At 39.7% G+C, this 11,380-nt stretch overlaps 1 protein-coding gene across 3 annotated transcripts in view; it reads right to left on the bottom strand.

Moving 5' to 3' along the window:
• Positions 1–4,286: 4,286 nt before the first annotated feature.
• Positions 4,287–11,380, bottom strand: part of cyfip1 (cytoplasmic FMR1 interacting protein 1) — an 82,350-nt gene continuing 75,256 nt past the window's right edge. For 2 of the 3 annotated variants that reach the window (XM_062975346.1, XM_062975345.1), the window contains exons 28-31: positions 9,026–9,120; positions 8,221–8,459; positions 5,944–6,091; positions 4,287–5,653 (exon numbers count right to left, since the gene is read on the bottom strand). In XM_062975346.1, the coding sequence (XP_062831416.1) occupies positions 5,489–5,653; positions 5,944–6,091; positions 8,221–8,459; positions 9,026–9,120 (647 nt within the window). In that variant the 3' untranslated portion in view covers positions 4,287–5,488. The remainder of the gene's footprint in view (positions 5,654–5,943; positions 6,092–8,220; positions 8,460–9,025; positions 9,121–11,380) is intronic. The other variant, XM_062975347.1, reaches the window with a different exon arrangement.

The following is an 11,380-nucleotide window of genomic DNA, read 5'->3' as shown; positions in this document are numbered from 1 at the left end:
TGGTGTGTAGATCTAGTTCTGCAGATTGAATCAGAATGTTTACATTCTGAGATCAGACTGTGAGGCCCAAGCAGAAGCTTATTAGTGGTTGGATGTGAGGACACAATATTCCTTTTAGCCTAGGTGCTTAATATTCCACTGCACACATTGCAATCATATAGTTCAGAAAACTTTTGTTTCACTTTCTGGTTCATGGAAATTATCATTCAATCTGAACCTGAGGAACTGTTAATCTGAGATATAGTTTATTTGGAGTAAGACAGTTTAAAAGCTTACATTGGAAAAGTTAATTCAAATTAATTACAGATGAGAACAAACATCTCAGAACATAATGTCAGATATGCCTTCAAGTTGCTTGTCAACGTATGTTAACCCCATGGATTTCAAAGGGTTTTTACAAAAACTCAGGTAAGTTTGCCAGTTCCTTACTCTGAAATATAGCCTACAGCACCTGGCCTTTGTTGGCAGTCCCCCATCCAAGTACAAACCAGGGCTGAACCTGTTTAGTTTCAAAGATCAGATAGGATCTGGAGCCTTTAGGCTAACTATGGAAAACTATCCTGTGATGAATTAATATGCCATTCACAGTAAGTTCGAACTTTTATGATGTATCTCCTTTTCAGATTGTACTGTTGGAATTAAAAATTCAGTGGGTCCCCAACAGAAAACACTACTAAACTCAGAATATCAGGAAACCTACATAGCAATATTTAGATGCTACAAAAATGGAGGGTGTTTATAACTGCTCTGCATATGTTAGGGTTGGAGTCATTACAAGGCTTCAGCTCCCCAACCCAACCCCAATCCTGCAAGACTCAGGCTTCTCCAGTTCTGTTCAGAAGTCTCCTCCAGGAATATTTGGTATCTATATCAAGCAGTGTGCAGCCTAATCAATATGAAATATGGGGTTTTGGTAGAAAACAGAAGAAAAGACTCAGGATGTTCTTGTCCTCTTGAGAGAAATGTGCCCAGTGGACTGCCCCCCCCAACACAGTAATTAAATATTGTGTGATACCCCCCCCCACCCATTTATGGTGACCCTATTTGGTTGTCTAAAACAAGATGCTTTTTGATAAAACAACTGCAGTCTCCACAAAGCCCAATAAGCATCAACTGGTGAGATATGCTGGGAGTAACTCTTTCTCCTTTTGCTCTGAAGCAGAGAGTGTTTCCTTCCTGAGGCAAAATGTTTGGCAATAGATGGAATCCTCTAATGCTGAAAATCACCAAGCTCAACACCAGCCCTAGTCCTAGGATGCTGGACTTAACCTATACTATGTTATCGTCTCTCCTTTTTGAAATTGCAGTATCAGCAGTGTGCAAAACTTTCTGATTGAACTAGCACAGCAGTTATGGGAAAACAGTGGGACTTGTTCAGGACATTCATGTCTTGATCTTACACTCAATCTCTGAGACTCTTGGGCAGCGTACACTGGGTTGCCAGGCGTCCCAGATTTTAAGGAACAGTCCCATATTTGAATAAAATGTAAGATTCTTTCCCAGGATGCTCTCTGCAGCCCACAAAAGGGCCTTATCCCTTATCTCAGATGGCTAGCTAAGCAAGTTTTAATTTCTTTATACTGAGATGTAGTAAGGGATAAGTATATGCATGCACATGCGTCCCCCCCCCCCTATGCATTTGTACACGGGTCCATACGTATTGTTCGTCCTTATTGTGGTGTTGACTTTTCCCTGGCAAACTTGCCAGGGTGTTTACATAAAACTGATGGGGGAATAAATGACACTCTTCCAAACTCCTATGAACGCAAGAAAAGGAAACCTGTGTAGGTGATCTACCAGTCCCTGAAGGAAAATGGAAACCTGTCAGCATCTTTGAAATACACCAAATGAACAGTTCAAATCCATATGGATAGCTTTCTAGGAGTAAAAATACAAGCTTTTCACTGGGGTATGAAGAATATTTCCATCAATTTTTGTGGTCCCCTTGGGCCTGTTTAGGCCTAGGGAGGAGAGAGGGAGAGACAGACGGCCACTAAATGCCCCCATCACCTGCTAGAGGTGGAAGTATTGCCTTCCAAGTTAAGAGTGGGAATTAATGGTTCCCCTAGCCTTCGACAGTTGCTTTTCTCTAGTGCTTATGGGTGAGTTTGTCCAGGAGTCCACATAATCAGAAAGATGACACATTTGATACTTGTTTTCCAATAAAAATACAATTAACCTAAAAAAAATTGACATGGGAATGGCTCGTTTGTGTATTCTTCTCTACCTATTGATACCATACAGAGAGGTTCAGAAAACCTGCGCACAGATGATTATTCTTCATTCAAAAGAAAGTAACCAATATTTGCTGAAGAGAAAAGAGCCAGACTCTTAGAAAAGAACAGCATCTGCTCCAAATGTAAGTGGGTATGTGTTTTCGTATGCAAGAAACAAGTATGTGAAGTAAAAATTCAGTGCCTCCCTAAAACACTGACTAGCTCTGAGTATCAGCAGACAGAACTAGCAACATTTAAGTATTATCAAAATGGGGCACATTTCTAAGTGTTTTAACCTAAAATTTTTAGATGTGTTCAAAATTGTACTGAATAAAATTAAAATATAATTTTTAATAAAGCATCTCCAGTGTATTATTACTTCTTCCTCTCAACCATGGACTGACAAGAAGCGGAGGAGAATGCAGTCTCACAGGTTTAGTTTTTCCTTCTAATGTAAGAGCTGTGATCACTATAAGGAACTTTTTTGCCTCCTATAACTTAAAAGAGTGCAGTACGTCAAACAGCATCTGTATAAAATAATGTACAGTTAAGACTACAATTCTGCTCCTGCACTGGAAGAGCAGGTGTGGCATGGTGACAATACGTTGCTGCCTCTTGTTACAGGCAAAGAGTATTTTGCAAATTTATCCGAGAAGTGATAGAAGAACTCTTAAACCCACTCAGGTGATAACGTTTTAAGTACTCTTTAAGTCAGAGCTCAGTTTCTGAATTAGTCGAACTACTGAACCATGATTCACAAACATAGAATTACAAATTGTCCCAAAGCTTGGTGTGAGAATGAGGTTTTGTGAAACCATATCCTTTCCTAAGAATGAACAGACCTCAAAAGGGATATACGCTTAAATGCATAGATTGAGTACGCCCCGCTCCCTTGTTATTTGCTGCATCTGGCGTGTTTTTTTTCAGTCAGCTGAGGGTTTTTAGCTTGACTGTTCAAGCTGGGCCTGTCTTTAGACCACCACAGGCCTAGCTAAGCAGTAGTAGGCCCCATGTTCAGGCTTGAAACCTGTGCCAGTTTATTTAGGGGCATCCATTTTGTTTCTCTTCTCAGTCACCATTTTGTTTATTTCCCTCACCATACATTTTGTTCTGTTCTCTCAAGCACCATTTTGAATAGCCAGGTTTTACCTGGCTGATTTCAAACTCTGCTGTGGGGTGGCATTATGTTTTGAGGCTTACTGCGGCCTGATTCAGAGTTTTATCCCGCCTTAGTTCATTTTGACTGCAATTTATATTTCAATTCATTGATGACTAGCACTCTTCACACGTGAACATTTTCTGCACGAGTGAGAGACAGGTTGACTAACTGGTGCTCCAGTGAGTTACATAAAGCCCACAGTATTGTGCCGTTCAACATGAGATGTTGGTGCTTTGGTCTGGTTTGGCACCTGGTTCATTTTTACATTCAGAGTTCAAATAATGAGGCCCACACAGAGGAATCTTTACTTTTTCAGTTCAGATTATTGGGTTCACAGATTATCAGTGGATGGATAGGAGGACACAACACTTTTAGCCTAGGTGTTTAATGAAGGATTGCATTCTGTGTAATATTGACTGTGTACGCATCACTGCTTTACTTTAATCTAAAGCAAGAGACATAAATATGCACTGTTCTATTCCAAGACCTTTAAGAAAGAAAAGCTGTGACCCCACCTTTTGGAGCCCCGTGCCTTACTCCAGTGCAGAGGTGGGCCAAGTGTGGCTTGTGGGCTACATGTGAGATTCAATCATTATTGGGAGGAGGGGATGGGGGGAAGACTTGCCTCTTATAGCTTAAAGAGAGCATTTTCCACCTGGGCTGGGCCCTTTATCCCAGGTGCCAACCGTCCAAGCCATGACGAGAGTAATGCTTTATGCACAGGGAGAAGAGTGGCTGAAAGGAGGAAAGTGTCTTGTCTGGCTGCCCCCAAGGGCCCTTAAGATGTTCTAGCCAATCAATCAGCCAGAACTAATTGGCTCACAGAAGGTGCCAGAATGTAATAAACTTTTATTTTCCTCGCTTCAAAGTAAGGCCTAGTGTATTTCCTAAAAACCCACCAGAACAGACCATTGATGTCATATAACCTTTATTTACACAAAGGCTTACTGAGGGCCACCATGTACTACTCCCTGATCCTCCCAACCCAACCGTTGGGAACAAAGGCTCTGGTCCAGTTTAGAGCTGTCTTTCCTAAGAATGAACAAATAAACCTTGAAAGGAGTAAAAGTTTATATGTATATCCCTTATCCAAAATGATTGGGGACAGAAGTGTTTTGGATTTTCCCAGATTTTGGAGTGCCTGTACTTGCACATATAATGAGGTGTCTTGGAGATGAGACCCACAGTATGTCGAAACACAAAATTAATTCTATGTTTCATATACCTGTTACACACATAGTCTGAAGGTAATTTTATACCAGACTTTAAATCGTTTTTTACACAAAATTGGCTGGGAAAGGTGTCACTATGTCAGCCACCCATATGGATTATTTTTGGAGTCTTGTGGATATTTGAATTCCAGATAAGGGATGTTCGACCTGTATAAAAGTTTAAATGAAGGGTGCTCTCTATCATTCTAAAACATAATGTGGTTTCTAGTGTGCAACAGAAAGACACTGCAGAGCTCCCTGTTTTATATTAGAAAATGAAACAAATCATAGTCACTAATTGCAAATATATGGTGCGGCTATAAAAATGAAATACAATAAAACAAACCACTAATTGTATCTATTTCATTGTCTTGTTTTAAAAATTCCCCTTGAAACCTTTATTCCAAAACAGATTACATATTGGGCCACAGAAATTCCTAGAGAAAACATTCTAGCGATTAGATTAAAAGATCCTTGTGGAGTTGCTAAAAATTTCCTAAAGGCTATGAGCGGCTTAATGCTTTTCTTATACAAGATAATTACAAACTGCCCCCCTCCCATATTAGATTTTCATTTTGCTAATAGACAAAAGGAGGAAAAATCCATACACCAAACCACTCTAAAATGATTACAAAGCTGGAGAAATGCCAAAGATTTTAAGACTGAAAATAGGTTACATTCCAAAGCCTTTTTATAAAAGGTATACAAAAAATAGTCTAAAAATTGGAGAACTGTTTACAGTTATAGTATTTGGAAATGAAACTAAAGATCTGCTCTTTTCAAAAGGTTTGGGTGATAATGGAAATCAGTGAATGTCAGTACAATATCATTCACCATCAGATCTAGCCTGAAAACATGGTGCACTGTGTGCTAATCTCAAAGGGAGACGAGAAGATGGATCTTTAGTTGCTAGCCAAGGACTGGTGAATTGGAGGCTGGAAGCAACGGACATGTTCCACTGGTGTGCCTTCTCCATCACCAGATTTCAAATATTTATCCAATGTAGCAATAATCTCGTCATTCAGGATCTGGAACTTGCGGATTCTCTCAACCATTTTCTTTAAAGGCTGCAAAACCAAGATTGGACAGTCAGCAAAGGTAGGTCACATCATTTCAAAGACTGAGAGGACAGGTGGGGAAAATGCAACCTTAGAACTTCAATTCTGTCGCCCCTGAAACCCAGCAAACTGCTCTCAAGCCACCTTCAAATGCAATGGTTTAGGATGTACCCAAACTGAAACCTCCAAGAGAAACTGGCCCAAACTGTGACCGTGACATTGTCAGTGCATCCAAACATGGTGTGACTTCTGATACTAAAAAGACAATATGGGAAACATGGTTTGCCTGTTCAACTTACCACATTCTTTATAACCTCATCTTTGCCATCATGCTTCTGCACTTTGAGTAAGTGGTAACAGAAATCCAGGACATCAAATCGACGCTGCTGTCCAAGCAGCACAATGATCATGCAGCCAGCCCAGTGCAGCCCATCTCCAAAACACTGCCTGTAAAAAAAATATTTTTTTCAAAGGTCAAATCACATTGCAATGCATTGTCTAATGACAGAGTAGAATACCTTGGACTTTGAAAAAACATACCAACAGGGAAAGGGCCACATTTCTGGGAGAGCACACACTGAGTATTCAAAACATCCCAGATTCAATCCCTGATATCTCCAGGGAAAAATTCTACTTGACACTCTTGAGGACTGTTGCTTGAGAATATCCAGGATATTGATCTGAGACTATGCAGATCACCATCCTGATTCAGAAAAAGGCAGCTTCATATGTTCCTAAAATTATGAATCACAGATTTTGTCCTGAAGTTGCCTTTTAAAATTACTATTAGAGCTACAAATTTGGAATGCTTTATTCCAAGATCTTTAACATCTGTTTCTCTGCAATACAGGTAATAGCTACAGGCTTGTATTCAGAGTTGGAGTCATGTAAGTGTCAGTTATTATCCTCCTGTTTTCTCTTCCTCCTCCTTCCCTGCCCCCTCGAATCCTGCAGGTCTCCCAGGATTCCCCAGTTCTGTTCTGGAATATTTGGTATTTATATACCAAACAGAATATAGCACAGTCAATAGTAGAAAACAGGAGAAAATACTCAAGATGCTCTTGTAAAGTTAAAAAATTAAAACTTACTGTTTCAGAAATTGCTCTTGGGAAAGGAGAGAGGCAAAGGAAAATACCTAAATTTCAGTACAGCAGCTCTTACGGCTGGCTCTCATGCATGGATGTTTGTACACCGCCCATCCTGGGACAGGAGCCTTATGGATGCTCCCTTCCCAGACAAAAGACTGCCGTATAGAAGAAGTGGGAATTAGCCTCTACAGCAGTGGTTCTCAACCTGTGGGCTACGGCCCAGCAGTGGGCTGCGAGAACAAAAATCCAGTCTGCAAACCTCCATCCTCTTTCTTTTTAAAATTTATTTCCAGTCCTTTCCGCAGAGCTGACCATTGGATAGACCACATTAGCTCTAAATGATTAAATACAGTTTTCTGTGGGCGAGCAAATTGTGACTACAAGGATGGAATATGTTCTGTATCAGAAACAAGAGCTGATGTGGTTATTAATAGCAAGTTTCTGAATCAGCACCCCAAATAACCAAACTGAATCTAAATTTGACCAAAAACTGATTTGTAACCATTTTGGTACTACTAATATTGGAGAGTGGTCCATGGTCAAAGTGGTCCCTGGTCAAAGTAGGCCCTGTTCAAAGTGGGCCCTGGTCAAAAAAAGGTTGGGAACCACTGCTCTGCAGGTAGGAAGGAAACAAGAAGGCTTGAGTACAGAGATTAAAAAAAAGAACAGAAAAGGTGAAACAAAAGGGCAGACATGCTCTCTAGAACAGAGCTTTTTAAACTTTCCTCACTTGCAACCCCTTTTCTCCCAGTACATTTTTACGTGACCCTAGTTATATAGATATATAAAATATCAATTAAGCAAAATCAGCATCTGCTAGGTTTGCTAAACAAAGCAAGTTCATATGTTTTTATGAATGAATACAACTGAAGCACTTGCTGCGTGTTATTCCTAACAGATTCATATAAATGTTTAGAACAGTCACTAGGTAAGGTACAACCCTTACATGCAGTTATGGGACCCCAAATGGGAGCACAACCCAGTTTAAAAATCTTTGCTCTAGAGTTCCTTCTCATTTTATGCAAGCTTCCAGTGCCTCCAATGCTCCCAAGCAGATTGAAGGGGTAGTTAGTTATATCAAGATGGCTAGCCAACAATACAACAATGGGAAGTCAAGATTTCTTTCCTCTTTTTCCCCTTCCCTTCCCCATTTTATTACCCTTCTTTATCTCTTTCCTATTGCTATCTCCCCATAAAATGTTTATAATTCTATTTTATGTAAAACTGAAAACTAAATAAATATTATTTAGAAAAAAAAGAAGGCTACCCTGATCAAAAATGGTTTATAGTATAAACCTTAACATTTTAGTAAGACTAGGTCTATGCTCACACTATGGATCCACTGGAGTATGAATACTGTTCTACTTCTCTATCTGTTGTGTAATCACAAATTCTAAACAACCCACATGATCTCTACACTTGTGTTCATTTACAACTGACAAATAATAAGTCAAGGATTGCTAGATACAAGCAAGCATAGACACGTACTCCACCGTAAATTCATGTGTTCCCACCGGAATACAGTACACAAACTGCATTGCGCTCCACAGGCGGTGAAACTCCACACACTCGTCCACATGCATCACGCCATTGCTGGGGAGAGGCCCACGCCAGATTGGGTCATCAAGGAAGGTCCGGATCCGGGTTAAGATTACTTCAAACATAGACAGGCCACAGCAAAGGCGCTCCTTGGTCAATAAGTCCCCTTCTCTTGCAATAGCAATTTGCTGTTGCAACCAAAGAGATCACACCAGGCCAGGACAAAAAAATAATTAACTTTGTAGAATTGACAGGTTGCTCTAGTTTTCAAGTACACTGATAAAGGTTCTTCTGCTCCTGAAACTCAACCATTTTCACGTGGAGGTCACTTTCAGCTATACTTCTAGTGATCTACAGTTCATTTGCCCAGACAAAGAACGACATGTAGATAACAGAACTATTTTCATTGCTGAGTTAATATTCTATCACAGTTCAAATCAAAAGCAGCTTGAATCATTTCTGGGTTTTTCTCTAGTTTGTTTAGTGATTCACAAGAGAACAAATGGCTTTTGTTAAAGGTTATACAGCATGTCAGCTGTCTCCCTGAAATCTGAGCTGCAGATCCCCTGGGTAAAAATCCTATGCTCTGCCAGTTTTTTTTACTCCATTTAAATATCACACTGGCACTGTATCCCTGACAAGGGCTACACACCCCTCAAAGGAGCTTCATCCACCCCCAAGTAACAAGTGATGTCAAGGTTTCCTGTCTTTTGTAATATCTACTAGCTTTATTGTTAAGGGTTGAAGGGTGTACCTGAGGGGTTCCTAGTCTTTCAATCAGTGGAACAAGATGGAGTGGTGCATACTTGGATTCCAGCCTCTTCATTTTAGCATCAAGTCTTTCACCCTCTGGAAAGGACCAAAGTGATTTTCAAAGGGGTGTGAAAATGCTTAAAACAGAGTCCTCTACATTTTCGTACAATTAGGTATTAAGTATTAATTGCAGTAGTTTTTAATATACATATTCACTTTCTACATTACATGGCGCAAGTATCAAAACCTACCCATTACAGAACAGCAACATTCAATGAAGTGACATCTTCAAAAAACTAAGAACATAATACAAGTGAACACAGGTTTCTGAACCCTGTTAGTAACCCCAGAAAAACAAATCTACTGGATCAACTGTTGAGTGGTGAATAAGAACGAATGCAACTCAAATGGGCTTGGAAAACTTGAGCCTACTAAGAGAATTCACACTAGTGGCAACACCTAGTACTAGTTAAAGAAAAGGAAATGATACTAACATGAGATGCCTTCGGATTACTCAGTTACAACACCATGATTCTTCTTCATTTGCTATGGCTGCATCCTATGGGATCCTGGGGTGAGGCACTAGAGATGAAAATTCTAAGCACTACTCCCTAGACTGCAAACCCCAGGATTCTATAGGATGGAAACCATGGAAGTTAAAATGGAGTGCTAATTGTGTAGATGCGAAAAGACCCGTGGGTTTCTTTTGAAAGCTACAGGCCTAGAATACACTTGCAGTGGGAATAAGACCTCTAGAATACACTTGTAATGGGAACAACTTATTTCACTCAAAAAATAAAGCCACTGTGTTCAAATATCATTATTCTCCCACACACATATATTAAAAGCAATAAAACTAATTAAGATCAATCTCATAAAACATAATATGACAACCTCCAAGAGAGTGGAATTTTATAGATACCAAAACTTGTTTTAAAAGTGTTTAAAAAGACCTGGTTTCTTTTTATAATGGACAAGTTGATGAAAATCAGTGCTTCACAAGACTGGAATACCATTGTATCCCTTCAAAAAGATAGAATTACTGACAACAATATTAGGATTTCTGAAGGAAAGTTATCAAAATATTTTTTTATTTAATTTAAAGAGTAATTTGAAGTTGGTGAATACATGGAGATTTAAATATGGTGATATTAAATATATTTCCTTTTCTGAAAGATATAGATTGTTTCCCATATTGAGCTTCTAAGACTCTGGCTAAGAGGACTTGGAAAATTGATCTACTTCCAAAGACATTATCAGATCACAGTCCAGTGGTTTGTTTTAGGAATCTCTAGGTCTTTCAACACAACTCTATTGTCAACATACAGAGGAAGCTGACCATGCAGTTAAACTGGAGGACCTATTGTTCCAATCTGTAGAGTGCTCCAATGCCACACTCACAACTTGTTGTCACTATGACTTTTCTTGCAGGTCTGCACAGTTTGTAATTCACCAAAATAAAGTGGTGACCATTTGAGGGGGAAAGAGAAGCACTGTGCAACTATCATGGTCACATCGATCCTTTTTTAAGTATAATTTTTGTTCAAGAAAACAAAATTCCAAATGTAGAAACCAAAAAAAACATATGCAAGAAAAACATATTAAAACAGTATCTGCATCAAGAAAGTACATCATAATATGGAGTTTTCTTAATGTATTAATAAGATCAACAAGTAAAGTCAACGAAGATGCAATCATTATATATACTTAATAACATAACATAAAATAGATGTAATAATAAAAAGAACCTAATTTAGTTTAAAACTTTCCCCATCTAAGGTATACTACATGTATAATTCTAATATATTTTTTCTAATTACTTGAATGTGTTTAGTCCTCCACCCCATCCCTATACCTTTCCGTCTACTTTTTCTCTTCTGGCTCCCCTCTCACATTTTGTATCCTTGCTTTCCCTTCATGCATGACAGTAATGGTCCAGCCATTACTCTGTTTCCCCGAAAATAGAAGACATCCCCTGAAAATAAGACCTAGTAGAGATTTTGGTTAATTTCTAAAGAAAAGACATCCCTCGAAAGTAAGACCTAGGAGGAGGGAGCTGCCGCCACCGAGGAAGGTGCATTCAGCGCGAAGGAGAAGGAGGAAAAGGTGTGTGCCTTTCCCTCCTTCTCCTTCATGCCGCACATGCCTTCCTCGGTCCAATCAGCTTGCTCTGAGGGGATTGGTCCTTGCGCTCAACTGCTGCTCTAGAATTACAACGTGTGGTTCGGGGAAAGGGAGGGGGAGGGCTCTATGGTTAAAATGACGCTGGTTCGAAAGCGGGCTTGCGTGCCCTAGCCCGGGCCTCCAGGGTGCTTTATGGTCCCGAGGGCGAGAACGTCCCTGGCAGGGCCTAGGC

The sequence above is a fragment of the Anolis carolinensis genome, chromosome 3 (genome assembly GCF_035594765.1).
Source record: "Anolis carolinensis isolate JA03-04 chromosome 3, rAnoCar3.1.pri, whole genome shotgun sequence".
Lineage (NCBI taxonomy): Eukaryota > Metazoa > Chordata > Lepidosauria > Squamata > Dactyloidae > Anolis > Anolis carolinensis.
Note: the sequence above shows the minus strand (reverse complement) of the source record. Positions and strands in the feature narration are given on the sequence as shown.